Below are 18,461 nucleotides of genomic sequence, written 5' to 3'. Positions count from 1 at the left end.
TTTGGCACGTAAAACATAGCTTAATCAGCTCCGAAAGCACTTTTGCAGCTTCTCTGAAGCTGTGATCAAAGCTTCGATCGCGTCGTCCACCTAGTCACCGTCTACGATATCTCCGAAAACAGAGGTTTTCTAAGCCGCGCCGGTGTCATACACTTCCATTGTAAACAAGGAGGCCACTGAGGCAGTTGAGGCAAGCAATGATCACCTTGTGATCAAACATGGCAGCGCCCACGGGGACGCCGCGAAAAGGGTCAATATGTACTCGCCACAGAGTCAACGAGAGTTGTGCCGCTGTCGCGGCGGCTCTGAGCTTTATCTCCCTGGTGACGTGACGGCCAAGCTGCGTCTCCACGCTTGCCGGTGCGTGGCTGGCCGAAACCTGCCGAGCAGCCGCCAGAAGCGCCTGTTGCATGCAGTCACTAGAGTTACCCTACGGGAAACTCCCTGCGGGAGCCATATATAGTAACCCTAGCAGTCACGGACACCGCGCGCGTTCGGCGCGAACGCAGGGAAACGGGCAAACGCGGGCGGCCTCGGCAGCAGCTCTGCGCGTTGCCTCGTTGTTGCTGTTACAATTTCTTTCTCTCTCTCTCTCTCTCTCTCTGTCGCTCTCATTTTCTCTTGCTAGACAACCCAGGTGACTCGTCACTCATCGATGTTTTTTTCGATCGACGAGCACGGTTCTACGAATAGCTTAAACAGCTTCGCTGTTAAAACTCTAAGCTGCATTTCACCTCGTACTGACCACATCTTGAAAGTTCAATAATATATAACGGCTTTAGCAATGCCTTCTTCCTCTTCACAACCACAATCTCTCTCTCTCTCTCTAAATGGTCACTTTTTACAAAGAACAATACACGAGTGGAACTGCTTCTCACAGGGCATCGTTACAGCACCACATCTGTTCTCCGGGCTTCTGCAGAAGTTCATTTTCTAACGCCTATGAAATGGTTCTCATTACCAGCCTTGTTTGGGACTGTATTCCGTGTTGCTCTACTTTGATTTTTCTATTTATGTTATTTTTATTTCTTAATTGATTTTTCTTTTTTAAATACATTATGCTCTATACGCGGCAGTGGCGCACCGACCATAGAGAAAGATCTTTCTCTATGCACCGACGGTGAGGGAGGGTTGGGGTGTTGTAACCCTCCCCACCTGAGGCCGAGTTACCCCCCCCCCCCCCCCCTTCACACACACACGTCCAGCCCCACCAGTCCAACCTGTACCTTCAGCGCTCTGTTCACATAGTCATTACAATTCAGGAGGTGGCTTGAGGTCGAATTTTCCTGATTAACAAAAACACTCTATTACTGTCTTGTATTTATTCATTCACTCTTAAATTACTTTGAGTAAAACGCTGAAGAAATTAACATCGTCATCATCCTTGGTGTCATTGTATTATTATAATTATTAGGCATTTTATTTGCTGTTGGATTCCTCTGGCTAAAGCAAGGAAATTGCATATTATGCAAAGTGCTTGCTTCCCCCGCCTCCCCACCACAATTCAACCCTCCCCTGGCAGAGATCCTGGGTGCGCTACTGATACGCGGGATATTAGACTGGCCTAATTCACAGTGCTCATAATTATAGTGACAAATGTGATGCCTTGGTATACCTCGTATGCAAATTATATATAGAAATTATGCCTTGTACTATGCAGAACTACAATAATTACCTGTACGGGCGATGGAGCATACCTGTATAAAAATGAAGGAACGAACGAATAAATAAATAAATAATAAATAAATAAATAAATAAATAAATAAGGAGACCAGGGTCGAATGTGGTCTCTTTTAAGCTCCGATCTAGAGCGCTGTCTAAATTGCGATTGATTCTGGAAACTGGCCTTAAGGTGTATCTAATAAACAAAAACGAAAAACAACATCAAATAAACTGTAGCTCTGTGATATATGCAGGTAACAATGACGTTGCGCGATTGTTCGTTATAAGGCTTGCGTTTGGCCTCCATGATAACCTTTGTGGCCTGATATCCCAAGTACCAGGATACAGTCATAGTATATATGCGCGTTTATATGATGATCGTGTCCGCCGTAGGTGCAGAATGCCGGACACTTCTATAGACACGTCGTAGGGTTTTCGTTTGTCGATCTCCAGGGCCATGGTGATAGCATGTGCGAGGTACAGGACCAACCCTGCTCGAAGCCTCCGAAGTCAGACTGCAGTTACCTTGAGCAGTGGAGTTGCATAACTGTTTAACATAACCTACGTCTACGATGCTTAACATCCATTTTGTAGCTCTGTTCCAGTCTGTGATTTCAGAGCGAGTACATTTATGCAACACTAAGAGCACATCTAAGCAAACTACAACGATTCCGAAACCGAAACCATATCACAACTGTAGCCCTCAGTGAGCAGCCGGCATTCGCAACGGCATAGCATCGCTCGCCACAGTTTACTTTTTTTTTTTTACTTGTAAATGGAGTCATGGAGTGTCGTTCGCATCACTGTGCAATGAACCCATTGGGAAATCGCGTTTGTTTGAGCCCTGTGTGGACACGATGAGTGACCGTTGGAAGGCGAACAGCGAGATGATAGGCGGACACAGAATACGGACTCGTTCGCAGCGGCGTGAGTTGCACCCGTAGATGGGTTCCCAAACATTGGAGATACTCCGTCAAGGGGTCTGGGCTAGTTTCACGGGAGGCTGGTTCTACGATCCGAGGCAGGACCATGAGTCCAACATTCTGCACCTCTACCTCTGGTTGTTCCTGTTGTGCCTGCCGTTCTCGTTGCACATGGTGAGAGACCCTCCGAAGTGTCTCCGATTGCTGTGACCCGTGCGCTGTTGTGCCCCCCGTCGCTGTGTGCTCAAAGCGTGCTAGACCTTGTTGTATGTAGGCTTGATGTCATTTCAGCGTTACGCGTGACCGGATGCTCGCGGTTACACTTTTTTGCTGGCGGAAGACGAAAACGTTTCTTCCTGAGCAGCCACTTGTTGCAAGTATCGGTGTCTCATGCTTCGCGAGAGTGACACGATGGAGCACACCTCCTGCAGCAGATAAGACGCGGCGAAAAGAAGTCTCACTCGAGTTGGCCCTGAAGCTAATTATTTGTCTGATTCAATTATTTCCAATATTTGTTCAATTTGTATAACTGCATTTAGCTTCTAAGCAAGCCTACTTGTAATCATGGTTCAATAATACAGCGCTCAATCGGGCAGCTCAACAGCTCGTAGCTGGATTCACTGCAGCGTTGACATTGCACGTTGCACGTGCGTTTTTACGCTGCAGTTAAGTTTAAGCTCTTGCCGACGCTACTGCACATATTCTCGTAGTTCCTTTGTGACTTGTTTGCACAAATGTAGGGTGTACGTGTGTTGGGTATGTAGAGTTTTTCGCTCGTCATCTCGAGGTACTAGACGTAGTGAATCAGGCCAAGTGCATTGGACATTTTTGTTATGTTTCGCACGTATTCGCGCAAAACAAGCAAGGGTACAAACTTAAGAGCAACAAGGTAACATCGTGAATCGCATCAGTGAGGTACCAGCATTGCACCTCAGTGTGTCAAAATTCACCTGAATATGCTTTTACAGATAGAAGAGCTGCCGATTAAACAAATTAAGTTGGCTGTACTAGGTGTTGAATGTAGTAAACCGGCACTTCTTCACATGAAGTGTTTCCTGGAGGTCATATTAAGATATTTAACAGTCCAGTTGTCCTGAAACTTTGAATTGACATTGGTGCTTGGACTACGGACATGATGCCTGTAACACCTCATTGCAAAAGCCTTAACTATGCTCATTAAATTTGGAATCATTTGTAGTTGGTTTTAATGGAGCTTCAGGTGTGACAAAAAAATAATTCATAACATTAAAATAATTCATTGTATTGTGTATGACAGAGTGATCATCCTGATGTAGCAAGTGTTCTCATTCAACAAACAAGAACACCCGCTACGTCGCCTTAGTGGGTATGGCATTCTTGTGCTGAGCACATGATTGTAAGTTCAATTCCACATATTGATGAGAGCAGAATTTCGAAAATATTACGGCAGAACTAGTGTCATGATGACTGTTGATAGTAATGGGATTAGATTCGAGCAATGTAGGGTAGCATACTGTTTTCTGAACCCCCCGTGGTTGCTTAGTGGCTATGGTGTTGGGCTGCTGAGCACGAGGTCGCGGGATCGAATCCCGGCCACGGCGGCCACATTTCGATGCGGACGAAATGCGAAAACACCCGTGTACTTAGATTTAGGTGCACGTTAAAGAACCCCAGGTGGTCCAAATTTTCCGGAGTCCCCCACTATGGCGTGCCTCATAATCAGATTGTGATTTTGGCATGTAAAACCCCATAATCTAATTTTTTAACTGTTTCCTGATGTCATGTTTAACATCTTTAGTCAAAGCAAGGAAAGTCTTTAACAAGACTTTCCTTGCTTTGGCTATATGCGGCATACTCCGACATTGTCCCACTTTTCTATGGCATTCGCTTGCCAAAGTCGTGCATGGTGCCATGGCGATGGCTGTATGACACCTGTGTAACGTACAGATGTAGTATGATGATGGTGGCATGACGACAATGAGATAACGACGGTAGTGAGACGGAGACATGAGGACAATGGAATGACAACGATGGTATGGCAATTCATGCTTGATAGCAACTGTCTGACGATGGCGGGACAATGGCGACATAATCATGATTGAATTAGGACTGTATGATTACGATAGAATGACAGAGCGTAAATTATGTCAATACACGGACGAAGGCGGCATGTTGACTGTGGAATGAAGTTACTGAAGAGATGACGATGGTAAAATGGAAAGCGTGGTGACTATGGCATGACAACGGCTGTGACAATGATGGCATGACGGGAGTTTGATGTTGAAGTGAGGATGACGATGGAACGACCGCGACATCATGGCAACAGTATGACAACAAATGCGTGATGACGACTGCATAACAACGGTATGAGGACAATGAGATGACGACTGTATTATGAAGCCTGCATGACGACAATGGCGTGACAATGATGGCATGACAGGAGTCGGATGATGACGGCATGACCACGATGGGTCGGACAATGAATGCATGATAGAGACTGTCTGATGACGATGGCGTGATAACAGCAGCATAATCACATTGGAATGACAACAGCATTATTATTATCGAATGACAACGGAGGATTGACGTTGATGGAACAAAGAAGACGGTGTGATGGCAATGGGATGACAACGACGGCGTGAGGATGTTAGAACGACGATAATGGAACGGCGCCGGTGGCATGACAATGCTATGAGGACAGCGGGATGACGAGTGTATGATGACAGTGGCATGACGACGACTGCATCATGAAGCCTTTATGATGACATCAGCATGACAAGTCGTATCGCAAAGCTGGATTGACGATGATAGAACGACCACGATGGCATTGTGACAGCAGTGTGACAACAAATGCATGACGGCGACAACATGAAGAGACTCGGATGACAAAGCTGGAATGACAACGATGCAGTGACCATGACGGCATCATGAGCACATACCTAGTGGCTCAAGCTGTTAGACAACTTGGGCCACTGGTCTGTATAGAAAAGCGTGACGACGACATGACGAGTGTCACGTCACGAAGCTGGAATGAGGACGATGGAATGACCACTACAACATCACCTCCAGAAGCACATACGCAGTGGCCCTAGCTCGTAGACAACTTGGGTCACTGGGTCGGCGTAAGAGGCTAGATAGATAGAGAGGCTCAATATGGCTGAAGTAAGCAATGAATGCTAATGCCCTAGCGCTTTTAAGACATTAAGCACAGAAAAAAATGAACAAGTTAACAGATGAATAGTGCTCTAACTGTTTTCGAGATGATCTGTGCAATTCTCATCATCATTGACAGTGAACAGCTGTATGTAGCAGGCTGCTGTTATGACACATTGGTGATTGTCAGTACAGAAGTTGGCACGTTGCAAACCTCGACTATCACGAGAAGCTGAAGGTAGGGCTTCACAGGCAGATGCTCTACTGCAGTTTTCTTCTGTGGCTAAGCTGCACTTTTTTATTTATTTGTTATGATATTGGAAATGTTACTAAAAATAGGTTGCCTGCTTCTTTGCAGCATTCATATTTCACTTCCCTTGCATCACCTCATTACTAGTTTAAGACTGTCCTGAGCACTGTGGGGTGAACTGCTACGTGTGCTTCATGAGCCGTTGCTTCTTTCAGCACTCGTAGTTCATCGTGGACGAAAAATTCAGTACAAATTGAGGGGTTTAAATAAAATAAATTTTGGAGTATAACATCCTGAAACTGCACAGTGGGTTATGAGAGGCACTGTAGTGGAGGGCTCTGGATAAGTTTTGACCACCTGTGTTACTTTTTTTGCGTGCAGTTAAATCTATTAACATGTGTTTTTGCATTCTTCTCCCATTGAAATGACGATTGCCATGGCCAAGAATTGAACCCACAACCTTGTGCCCAGCTGTAGAATGTGATAGCTAATGTGCCATTGAGGTGGGTAGAATCAAGGGGTTATAGCCCCTGTCAGCTCCTCTTTGCCTTTAGTCCAAGCCTCCACTTGACGTCTCAAGAAATGAAGAAAAAGTTTAAAGGAACGAACAGTAAAGGGAAAGATATGTTGAGCCATACTAATCAATTACTCCTGTACAGCACAAAAAAGAAACAGCTACTCTTATCGTGAGAGGAAGTGTGGTAAGCCAGGAAACATGCAAGGAGAAAAGGCGGGTGGCCACACTGCCTTGAACTTCCCGCACCGGCTTGCCGCGATGTGAATTTTGAAGTTTAATTGGGCCCAGTTAAGTTTTTAATTCTTAAAGATATACTACATTGCACTCTGAATGAGCCAAATACTGAAGCTTGGCAAGGTTCATGAAATCTTACGGTACCACGATGGCATGGCTATGAAAAAAAGAAAAAATACTTGGAAACTTGTGGCGTCACATTGACGTATCATTGCTAGGATTTTGGTGTGAAATTGAAAAAAAAAAAACAGTGGAAGTTTGGCCTTCAATATTTCTTTCCCCTAATCAACCTCATACCTTGAAATTAATGAGATTTATTTTGTAACAATACCTAATCTACCTACATTAACTTAGTATTCCTCTTTAGTGTCCTCATAAATTGACAAAAAATAAAATGGAATGAGACAAGCAAGTCTGCAGGAAGATCCAGGTCCCAACACTCTCAAACATTCCTCCGTTCGAAGCTCTTTCTCCACTCTACCTAGTTGAACACAGCACAGCCCATCAATGAAACAAGGCGCTACACTTCTCAAGAATTGCCGCGGATTGTCAGTGACGCACGGTTGCCACTTCTGTTGTGTGCCACAGCCATCTGCTTTCTTAAGCTGAGGTGGTGTGTTGAGCAGCGGAACGTTCTAGAATGCCACGGATTGCCTTCTAGAAGTCTCAATTACTTTACTTTCAATCTTACAAGTTGTGGTGGTTCAGTGTCAATGCATTCAGCTGATGAGCACGCGGTTGCAGGTTTGATACCAAGCTGTAGTGGCCATAGTTTGAATCGAGTGAAATTCAAAAGCTTGTGTGCTTAGATTTAGGTGGGCATTATAGAACCCCAGGGGGTCAAGACTAATCCAGAACCCTATACTTCCGTAACACTCCTGGCCCCAGTGTTGCTTTAGGACATTGAATCTCATGAAGGACTGAATCTGTCAGTCAATCATTGTTTGCCTTTTTTGTTTTTCCCAGTTCCTCAAGCCAGCATTGCCTGTCTGGCTATGCTATGCTGCCATTGTGGGTGCGCTGTTTGCGACGCTCAAAATCATCAACGTGCGGCTCCACCAAATGTTTGACAGTGGGGAGTGCATTGAAGAGTCAAGCGACGACTCGAACCGGTCCGTGTCCGCAGACCACACAGGACAAAGCTCGCAGGGCCATGGCTCAAAAAAGTAAGCATTGTTGTGGGGCTCGTCCGTGTTGGTGGTTTCCTATCCGTTCTGCTATGTGCTGTTCTCAGTTGTTACGAATTCCAGGTGATGCCCATACTCACTGACAACCTTGACAACGAACGTGGATACAATGAAGTATTTCTGATATTTGGTTGGCCGTGCTTTATTTCATTGAGTATTCTACTGCTGTAGCGGAACCCAATATGCCCAATCCAAGACATCACTGGTTATAGTGTAATGAATATTTGTTTGCTCAACAGCTCATAGTACGTATTCTTGTAGCCAAAATGTTAAATAGAACTTGGCGAAAACTATTTCAAATGGTACATTCTGGTTGTGCATGCATATTTTGGCCAATGGCATGGCATGGCTTGGCTGGCTCGCAGCCAGCTAGCACTTGTGCCGAACCCATGTGATTACAATGGTTCAAAGCGAATTTCTAATTCAGCATTGTTTATGTGCCACGTATCAGCACAGCAAGCCACTGTTGAACCATCAAAATTAAGAAGAGGCCCCTTGCTGGTCCATCAGAGGCAACATGTGTGCTTGTATTTCTCTCTCATAGACCCAGTCATGAATTCCTATTCACCAATGTCAATGTGTGCACTTATAACGAATATTGCATACAACAAATATTACATATAACGAATGTATTTTCACCTCAGTTGCTACTTGATTATAATGAAGTTCAATTGTACAAGCTCCATCCACAAGACTGCATTGCACCGGCTCTGTGCCTTGAGGTCCAAAACAGTTTATGAGAGACGATGACATTGACAGAAATTTGCCTCAATTAATGAAGACGTTGGAGAAATGAGTGTATCTATACAAGTTCTGTTCGAGTTGGACAGTGATGTAAACGTCACTGAATTCTTAAGCCTTAAGTTGGAGGCACTTGTGGAATTCTCCATTTGCTTGTCTAGGTGTTTGGGCAGGCAGGCATTTAACAACTTTTTGTCCCAGAAATGTTCATGTGGTCCATTTTCTTGCCTTAACGAGTCTCTTTATGTGGTCATATTCTGGATGGCTTTTGTTGATGCAAATGCATGCCTAACTCTTGCGATAAAGTAGAAGAGAAGCCTGAGGGCCGTCAGCATCACTGTTCAACACCAGGTGACATTGCAGGCAACAGAGTGACCACTTACTGACTGGTTCGTGTGAATACCTCTACAATATTGATTGCCATCTCCCAATCTTGTAATGGAATGGAAACATGATGTACGGCATAGTTTGCGGTTGAAGGGTACATTCAATTAGTAATTCGCTGTCAGTTACATCTAAATCGTGGCATGAAGGCACGCAGACTAGTTCTTAATGCGTAAATGTCAGCCTGATATGACCTGTCAGCCATATTTAGTTTCTCTCATTAAAGTAGTAGTGCTTTGGTTCTATTGACCTTATTACTACCAGCTAGGTGTTCCCTTTAAGAACAGACTGTACTGTACATAGTATATGTAACTGTGTCATGTCTGTTAAAACTACCGGTTGCCGTCGAATATTTTGCAGATGTATGCCAATCCAAGCAGCTCATACATCAGAGAAAGCGAAGCTGTGTAAGGCAGTTACCTCGCCTTTTGAATTTCTAGGGGCCTGTTCTGCCACTGCCCAATATCTACCCAAGTCTTTGCAAATGCGTCCCTTATCCAAATGTGTTCCTTCACTAGGCCCTGGCCTTTTCAGATGCTTCAATATATCCGAACTTAGTACTTCTATATTCTCCATTATATCTAATGCGTGCTCCTGCATACTGGGTTGGCATCGCATTGTTGGCATCTGGCAACACGTTTTCACCGATGCCTTGGTCACAGGTTGCGTTGCTGGCGGTTTTACATTGGATACTGACCACATTGCCACCGCACGAGAGCCGTTGTGGAACTTCCTTTAACAGTTTCCCTGTAAATTTTACAATTACCAGCTTCGCAACTTTACCTATATCACTTTGATGTTATACACTGCTTGTTTTATAATCTATTTAGTCAAGATGAAATTTTATTGTAGTTGGGGCCTTTAAGTGCCTGTCTGGATCTCAGTTAAAGTGCTGTAGCATTCGTATTTTATGGTAGTAAAGTGCTCTTAGAGCGCTGTTGGCAGAGTGAACCAGCTCACCCAGGTCAAGGTATTGTTTTAACTAGACTGATGATGACGGTGTACCCGACAATTGCAGTTGGGGCCTTTAAGTGCCTGTCTGGATCTTAGTTAAAGTGCTGTAGCATTTGTATTTTATGGTGGTAAAGTGCTCTTAGAGCACTGTTGGCAGAGTGAACCAGCTCACCCAGGTCAAGGTATTGTTTTAACTAGACTGATGATGACGGTGTACCTGGTGCAGGGATTCGGAGCACATTGAAATGGCCGTCTTGAAGCAGCGGCCGGACGAGGAGACACCACCTGTACAGTGCAGCTCGCGCAATTCCTTCAACGATGGGGCCCAGGTCCAGATCCATCCGGGCAGCGCGGTGGCATCCACGGGCTCCATGGAGCTTCTGGGGCGGCTGGCCCGCTCCGACGACTTCGAGATGAAGTCGCACACCGGCGTCTGTGGAATTGGTGAGTGACAGATGCTCATAGAGCTACCAGGGTTGCCAGATCCCAAACACATAGATACGAGGTGTGTTCAAAAAGAAACCGAACTTTTGAAATAGCGCGCCAACCGGCAGAGGAAGCGCGCTGCAGCTACTGAGCGTATGTAGCAGCAGGTTTAGCCAAAAAACTGCCATTTGCCACGTTTCGCTCTGACCATTAGTTGGCGAGCTACAGCCGCTGAAGTGAGCACATGAACAAGCTGTTCTTCGGATTGGTGCCAAAGTGAGAATGAAGGAATTGGAAGAACAGCGTGTGTGTGTGAAGTTCTGCTACAAACTTGGGAAAACTTTCACAGAGACATTTCAGTTGCTTAGCCAAGCATACGGGGAGTACTGTATGAGTCGCACGCAGGGGTAAGATTGGTTCAAGCGTTTTGAAGACGGAAGAATGTCGGTCGGTGACGATCCCAAACCTGGACGACCACGTCGAGAGAGTTCGAACTATGATTTGTGGAAATCGTCGTTTGACTGTTCGAGAAGTCGTCGACGAAGTGGGTATCAGCGTAGAATCATGTCATGAAATTTTGAGTGACAAACGTCGTGTCAGTGCAAAATTTATGCTGCGTTTGTTGCCTGACAAACAGAAGCAGACTCGTGTTGAAATCAGCCAGGAACTGCTCGCCGCTGCCAGTGACGATGAAAACTTTCTTAAGAACATCATAACAGGCGATGAGACATAGGTTTATGGCTATGATGTTGAAATGAAAGTGCAGTCATTGCAGTGGGTGGCCAAAGGTTCTCCTAGTCCAAAAAAAAGCACGCATGAGTTGGTCAAAAATGAAGGTGATGTTGGTTGTGTTTTTGACTGCAAAGGCATTGCACATCAGGAATTTGTGCCACATGGCCAAACGTTAAACAAAGAAGTTTACCAGGGAATCCTAGCACGTTTGAGAGATTCTGTGCGCAGTAAGAGGCCTGAAATGTGGGAAAATCAGGCTCGGATGTTGCATCATGACAATGCCCGGGCTCACGCGTTGCTCCTTGTCCGCAGCTATTTAGCGAAACGCCACACTCCTGTTCTGCCCCACCCACCGGACCTTGCCCCAGCAGACTTTTCTATTCCCCAAGCTGAAAACCACTTTGAAAGGACGTCATTTCCAAACCGTAGAGGAGATCCAGGACAATGCGTGAAGAGACCTGCGCGCCATTCCAGAAAGTGCGTTCCAGGAGGCTTTTCAAAAATGGAAGAAAAGATCGGAAGAGTGCATTGCCAGTAGAGGGGACTACTTTGAAGGGGACAGCACTGAAAATGCTGTACCATAAGTAGTAAAGGTGTTATAGCAAAAGTTCGGTTTCTTTTTGAACACACCTCGTATATATAAAAAAAAGAATGGCTGCGAAATTTTCAGAAGTCGCTGAAAAGAAACAGGTAAAAAAAGGTGATAAAATAAAAGATTGGCAAGAAAGTAGCTGGTCGGTGAATGTCCTTGAGAGCTGGAATGTGAGTATCTTAGTATGTACCATATTTACTCACTAGACGCACTCTTGCATTAGACTCACACACCCACTTCGTGGGTCATAAACTTGGAAGTGTTTCACGAAAGTTACTTGACAAAAAGTTTTGCTTCGGCACGACCATCTTTAGAAGTCTGCTAGTGAGGTAGCAAGCTTGACGATGATGTAAGTAACATTAAAAGCATGAGCGATGAAGAATAAACTGGAACTTGATCAATGGTGATGAATCTTGAATAAATGTGTGTGTGGTGCGTGTCGTCAATTTTTTCCAACGTGGTCTGTGGTTCAGCGGGTACGCATGTCACCATACTCGTGTAAAGAGCTACACCCTGCCACGATTTCGCTAAAAAAAAGTAGAAGTCTTGCATGAGTCAATGCAGTAGGCTTACATCCTCCTTCAGGTGCTAGTTAATCCTGACTGTACGAAATTAGTTTTAACACATTTCTTGCTTCTTCAGGATCATTAAAAAGATCCAGCAGTAGAACGCATCAGCAAGCTCTCGGCAAGTTTTCATGCATCACCAATATTGATTCCTTGTCTTATTTCTCGGCTTGCCATGTTGGCTCACTGGCAAGGGCATATTGCTGCTGACCATGAGGTCATATGTGTGATTCCCTGATGCAGTAGTCGCATTCTATTGGGGGCAGAATCCAAAAAATACTTATGGCCTTAGATTTAAGTGTGCTTTAAAAATAACACAGATGGTCAGAATGAGCTTGGAATCCCCTCCCCATTTATGGCATCCCTCATAGTCCACTGTGCACTTTCAGGACGTTAGGCATAGAAAATTAAATTATGAGGTTTTATTTTTTTTAAATACTTCAGGTGCAAAAACATAGTTGGCTACAGTGTACTTGAAAAATTTGCCGGATATAAATTAAAAGGGTCAGAACAAAAGATGGATGCCCACAGCAGGATCACACGCAATTGTTGGAACAAGCGCCTCCAAGACTATGTTCCAGCTTTTTCTTATACAGTAAAAGCTCGTTAATTTGAACTCGGTTAATTCAAACTTACAGTTAATTCGAACTGACACCCTGGTCTCGGCAGAGCCCTGTGTATTTCAGTGGGAGAAAGCTCCCGATAATTCGAACGCGTCGGTATCCACAACAGTTAATTTGAACTGGGAGCCCCTCGTTTACATCGCTCCTCGCAGAAGAAGTCGTCCCAGAGTGATTACAAGGTATTGCAAAACCAACCAAACCAACTTTACTAGAGATGCAAAACAACAAAAACTAAAAACAAGCCAGCGCGCTGCCACCGCTATGCACACACTCTCTATTTTGCATGTGCCCGCACCATTCGAGTAGCGCGCGCATGCTGCTGCGACAGCTATTTCACTTCCGCAGCGAGCGTCGCTGGCGCCAGTGCTCTATTGCAAGCCGTTGCAGGTTTTCGTTGTGCCGTGGTTGCTGGGCTTGGCCTGCGATCACGTGGTGTGCACAACAAGCGACCAAGGTAACCAAGAGTCTTCGAGCTCAACTGTAGCTGCGTTGGTCGTTGTAGTCCTGCTTTTGTTTGGGCCAAGGCAGATAGCCAGTTTTTTGTGTCACCTCTTTCGTTGCCTCGGCGCTTCGTCAGCGACGCCTCATTGACTGTGCCAGTCATGGCGAGTCGGGGAAAATACTCGGCAAAGGACTTAAAAATGAAGATTGTGCGCCGAACACGGCTGACAGCGGTGATGAGTCCGACGAAGCCAGTGAGTCGGTGCCACCCCCAGGTGCATGCGAAGCAGCGGTGGCACTGGATGTTGCAGCATGTTATTTCTCAGCAGATGAGAATTCGGACGCTGCGATGCAGCTCTTAGGCAAGCTGCAAGCGATGCTTATGGAGTCACGACAGAAGAAACACAAGCAATTGCATATGACCGATTGCTTTTAATTTTCATTGCATTAACTCTGCCCTGTAAGTAAACATGTTTTGGAGCATAAATAGCTTCGTATATTTAGACATTAAGGCTCGCTGCTCCCATGAATGCATATCGGTGCTTGTTTCTGGCATACGCCTGACTTATCAATTAATTTTGTTCGCTGGTTGAGCATTTATGAAATCGCCTGCCACAACGTGTAGTAGCGCGAGTCCAGACACGGCGGGGCTTCTTTGGCTTCTGCCCGCGCAGCGTGGCCCGATGGCCGTTCATTCTAGCACCCGCCTGCTAATTCGAACTCCGCTTAATTCGAAGAATTTTATGGTCCCCTTCAAGTTCGAATTAACAAGCTTTTACGGTAGTAGCACATTTTGAGCATGTTAATAAATATTTAGAGCACAAATTAAATCGGAGGGGTCTTGACATGTATGGAGTACATTTTAGGCATCATTATTTCTGTGGTTGGGACTACTTGGTTGCCGCAGACTTGCTTGACTGGGCTTCTGTGTGTTGACCATAAGACAATGTTGGAGCATCCGTGTGTTGATCCCTATGGCTCTCTGCGTTCTGTCACTGTCCAGACCTCCAAGTGGACGTGCACCATCGGAATAGTTCAGGTAGCTCGGGTGGCTCGACCTCTGTTAAACAAGAGCGGGGATTTCACGGGACCAGCTCAGCAGCTCCAGGGCCGGGGAGTCCCGACTTTGCGCTTGTTGATGAAGTGCTAAAAGAAGGTGGGTGTGCCAGCTAAATTTTACTGACATAGAAACTAGCTATGTTTTTGGTGTTCTGAGAATTGAATGTGTTACAGGATGAACTGGTGAAGTGTTTGGTCTAGGCATGGGCCACCATCCCATTTGCGATTGTTGTGGAGTCGTTCGAAAAATGTCGGTTATCAAATGCGCAGTGGCACATACGAAGAACGACACTTTTCAGTCTATAGAGATCAATAAAGAGCTGTATGAAAATGATCCTGGTGGACATTAAGAGTAAATAAAATTTTATTATCTGGAGGTAAGCTTCGCTGTTCTCACATTTTTCTGATTGCCACACTTTGTTGTATACTATATTTTTCTTACAAAATCAGATGCGCATTATCTTTTTACTTTGCTTAGGGGCTTTAACGTCCTTTTTATGTTTGTTTTCAACTTTTAATTCAAGATCTGGGTGCTTGTTACGATGCAGTGTAGAATTCGGCAACTACTCCCATATGAAGTGGGTGTGTTTTGGCATTAATTGACTGTCTGAATAATTCAGTAAATTCTGGTGATACAATCAAGATCAAAGTAATGGAGTCAACTGTATTCTAATTTATTTTGACATTTATACTTTGTAGATACAGTCGAAGCTGTGAACTTCATAGTTCGGGAAACGTGGTCGTTATATCAGTAGGTCGTTATATTTGGAATCACCCTTAAAAACGCTAAACAATTAACCGCACCAAAGCTGGTGTCAGCAGTTACAATTTGGCTGCACTTTGGTGCGGAATCCAGATTTTCAGTGTCATTTTGTTACCGGTGGGTTTCCACACTTAGCTGCAAATTTATGTTAAAAACCTCTATTTAAGAAACAAAATGAGGCGTCTTATATGGTGCCTTTAAAATGGTGCCGGTTCTGATCATCTGTCATTTTGAAACTGCAAGTGTACGGCCATTTGGAGAGCTTGTGATATATTTTACTACCAGCGGGACGGACATGACTGCATTCTGTACAACAGAGCGAACATTCTAGTCTAGTGAAATCATGTTCATTTTTTGAGTGGCATTGCAGCATACGACACCCACTTAGAATTCTTTTACAGACGAAATTAGTAAGCAATGCCTGCAAGCATGGTAATAAACTAAACTCACTACAAATTGCTAGCTCTGTGCAAAACTGAGTGTGAATGAGAGAGTGGTTAGTAGGAAGAATCATGTACACTTGGTGCTTCTGTGATGTAAGTCAGTACAACAACCTCGTTCATCGCATTATTGCTCCTTATGCAGTACCGACCTGAAGTCTGGGGCTGTTTTCAATGCTACCCGCACCGGCAGGATTGTCTACTGGTGACGAGCTTGGTAAGTTCTGAGCTTTCTTGCACCATATTAGCACAAATATGCTGCTACTTTCTGGAACATCAATCTTGCGGTAAAGCTTGAGAATTTGAGATAAAATGTTTGCTGAACAAATTCACTGATAGGGGCATTTGTCAGAATATGTATGGTAATTGCCAATGTGAATATTAGTTAGCAAAATTTCACAAATTAACATTTTAGGTGATAACGTTAGGAAGAGCATTCCAGTTGCAGTTGGTAAGTTAGCCAGTACTGAATGCACAACTTTTTGCTAGGAAGCTTGTCCCTAACACTTGTTCTGAGAAAAATGGACGCAAAATGTCCTATGAAATGTTGTGCTGTTCAAAAGGATTGTCTTCCCGTGCAACATTTTTACTCAGTGCAAAACCATATTACAGACGAACCCGGATATATTGAATTTGAAGGGGAAAACAAAAAAGTTAGGTATATAGGTATTTCAATATATAAAATAACAAGTGCGTACAATATTTTCAAGGGGATTTTACTGCGTTTGTTATACACAATAATTCGTTAATGGAACAGCAGTGCATTTCACTGCGGAATAAGCTTATGCCTTGAGTTCTTGCTGACTTCATATCTGCAGTTACACGTTACACATGCCCCTAAATCATTACCAAAGGCACAATAAAGAAAAAATATTTTAGTTGTTTAAGGTAATTACTCCTCTTGCTGTAGCAAAAAGGAGCCACTCTTACCATGAGAAGAGGCCTTCTAAGCTCGAAAAGACTAAAAAAAGTGAAACCAAAGGGCGCTGCTGCCTTGCAATTCCTGCACCAGCTAGCCATGACGTCATGGATCTTGACAGCGTCTGTTTGGGCCTAGTTAACATTTTTTTAGTTAAACTTGACTACGTTGTATTCTAACAGAGTTTAAAGAATAAACTTCGCAAGTTTTATGAACTTTATGAGCGGCAATGGCCCAAGTATGAAAAGATGCTTTGGAATCCATGTTGTCGTACTGACTTACTAATAAAAAAAAATTTGCTTTGAACTAATTTTTTCTTCTGGTAATGAACCATTACAGTAACTCTCGTTAATAAGCACCTGGTGGGAACGCGGCATGAGTACGTGCTTTTAATTTAATTGACCACCATGTACAAATTTGGGCTTCCTGACGTGTGCCGGCGCTGCCTACGAAGGAAATAAATGCGATGCTGTTGTAAATGTTGGTCAAAATGCACTCTAGGAACTTTTTTTTTCTTTTTTCTGACGCGCTGAAAACCTCCGGCTCTCTTGCATAGCCGTGCATTAGCGCAGAGGTGATGCACCACAGTGGTGGTACCAAGGAGCATTTCATAACTTTTGACATGGGAACACAGCGGCAGATTTGTCGGCTTTCCCCGATGTATAAGTGCACGTCGTTACAGTGAGCTGCTGCTCAGCAAACTGCCGCCGCTTCATTGAAACGGGGCACCCGACACCGTGTGGTGCGATACTCCCGTTGGATTTGAGTGTAGCATTTCACCTACTTAAGCGCACATTGTCACGAGGTTCATCACTCTGCTGGGACGCTTTGCTGGAGCGGTATTTTGGGTGATCACTTTTGGAGACCGTCTCAATTTTACGAGTGCCAGAAGCACTGTCGGTCGTACACTTCGACATGCCCACTGCCAAGTCTCGCCAAAGGGAAAGGTGAAACTATCTCCGAAAGTGACTGTATGCGTGCGCATTTGCCAGCAGATCTGCATTTCATGGAAGCGTCTGTGCTATGGACTTTATTCGTGCCTGTGCTGCTCCTGGAAGTGCACAAGTGCGGCGCAGACAGCGTGTATCTTGAAGCGGTCTAGCTGATGAAGGTGCTTTTGGGTTATCGCCTTTTAAAAGCGTGCAGTAGGCTTACAATGGCACTACGCACTGCGCCATATACACTGTCGAGCAGATAGCAGAAGATACTTATCGCGATAAGGTTGGCACGCACTGCACCATATGCACTGTCGAGCAGGTAGCTGAAGGTGCTTATCGCAATAAGGGTGGTGGTGATAAGTCATACTGGGTACTCACATTGGTGGCTATATTTGTTGCTGAGGCCGTTACCATGGCCTCGTGCATTTGAGATGCTTATCCGTGAAGCATCACCGCACTCGCGCCAAAGCGTAAATCATTGGTCGACCGGTGTCTGTACCTACTGAAATGGCGGAAAATATTTTGCTGCACAGCATGGCATTTGCCGCACCACGAATTGAGGCAACGCAGTTAACAAAAAGTGATCATACTAAGCACTAACCGGAAGCCATACAATGAGCCATTACAGTTTCAGTGGTCAGCCAATAGTTAGGCACTGTGGAGACTGGGTTGTGGATTTGTCGCATCTACATTTTAACCGTAGTACGTTTCAAGCGGGTACATAGTAACGAGGTTTTACTGCACTTTGAAATAATGAAACTAGTCTTTGAAAGAGTAATTTACGGTCTAAATTGACTTGGTGTTTCTATTCAGTGTACCCTTAAACAGTTAATTAGTGAAACTCTCTGCTACTGAGTCTCTCATAAGCGGCGTTTACATGATATACGACTGAAAGTGTAGTATCAACTTTCAAGCGTATCTCATCTCAGGTAAACGATCTAATTCACTAGGTGCGCCGTACGCTGTGTGGTGAGTGAA

The 18,461-nt window shown here is 44.6% G+C and overlaps 1 protein-coding gene across 1 annotated transcript in view; it reads left to right on the top strand.

The window, feature by feature from the left end:
• The first annotated feature begins 2,400 nt into the window (after positions 1-2,400).
• The window catches only part of LOC119463330 (pecanex-like protein 1), a 232,277-nt gene continuing 216,216 nt past the window's right edge, over positions 2,401-18,461 (top strand). The window contains 2 exon segments of the mRNA XM_049656513.1: positions 2,401-2,759; positions 7,685-7,884. Coding sequence (XP_049512470.1) covers positions 2,607-2,759; positions 7,685-7,884 — 353 coding nt within the window. The 5' untranslated portion in view covers positions 2,401-2,606.

This window comes from Dermacentor silvarum, chromosome 9 (assembly GCF_013339745.2).
Source record: "Dermacentor silvarum isolate Dsil-2018 chromosome 9, BIME_Dsil_1.4, whole genome shotgun sequence".
NCBI lineage: Eukaryota > Metazoa > Arthropoda > Arachnida > Ixodida > Ixodidae > Dermacentor > Dermacentor silvarum.
The sequence above is the reverse complement of the archived record's forward strand: the minus strand, read 5'-3'. Positions and strand labels throughout refer to the sequence as shown.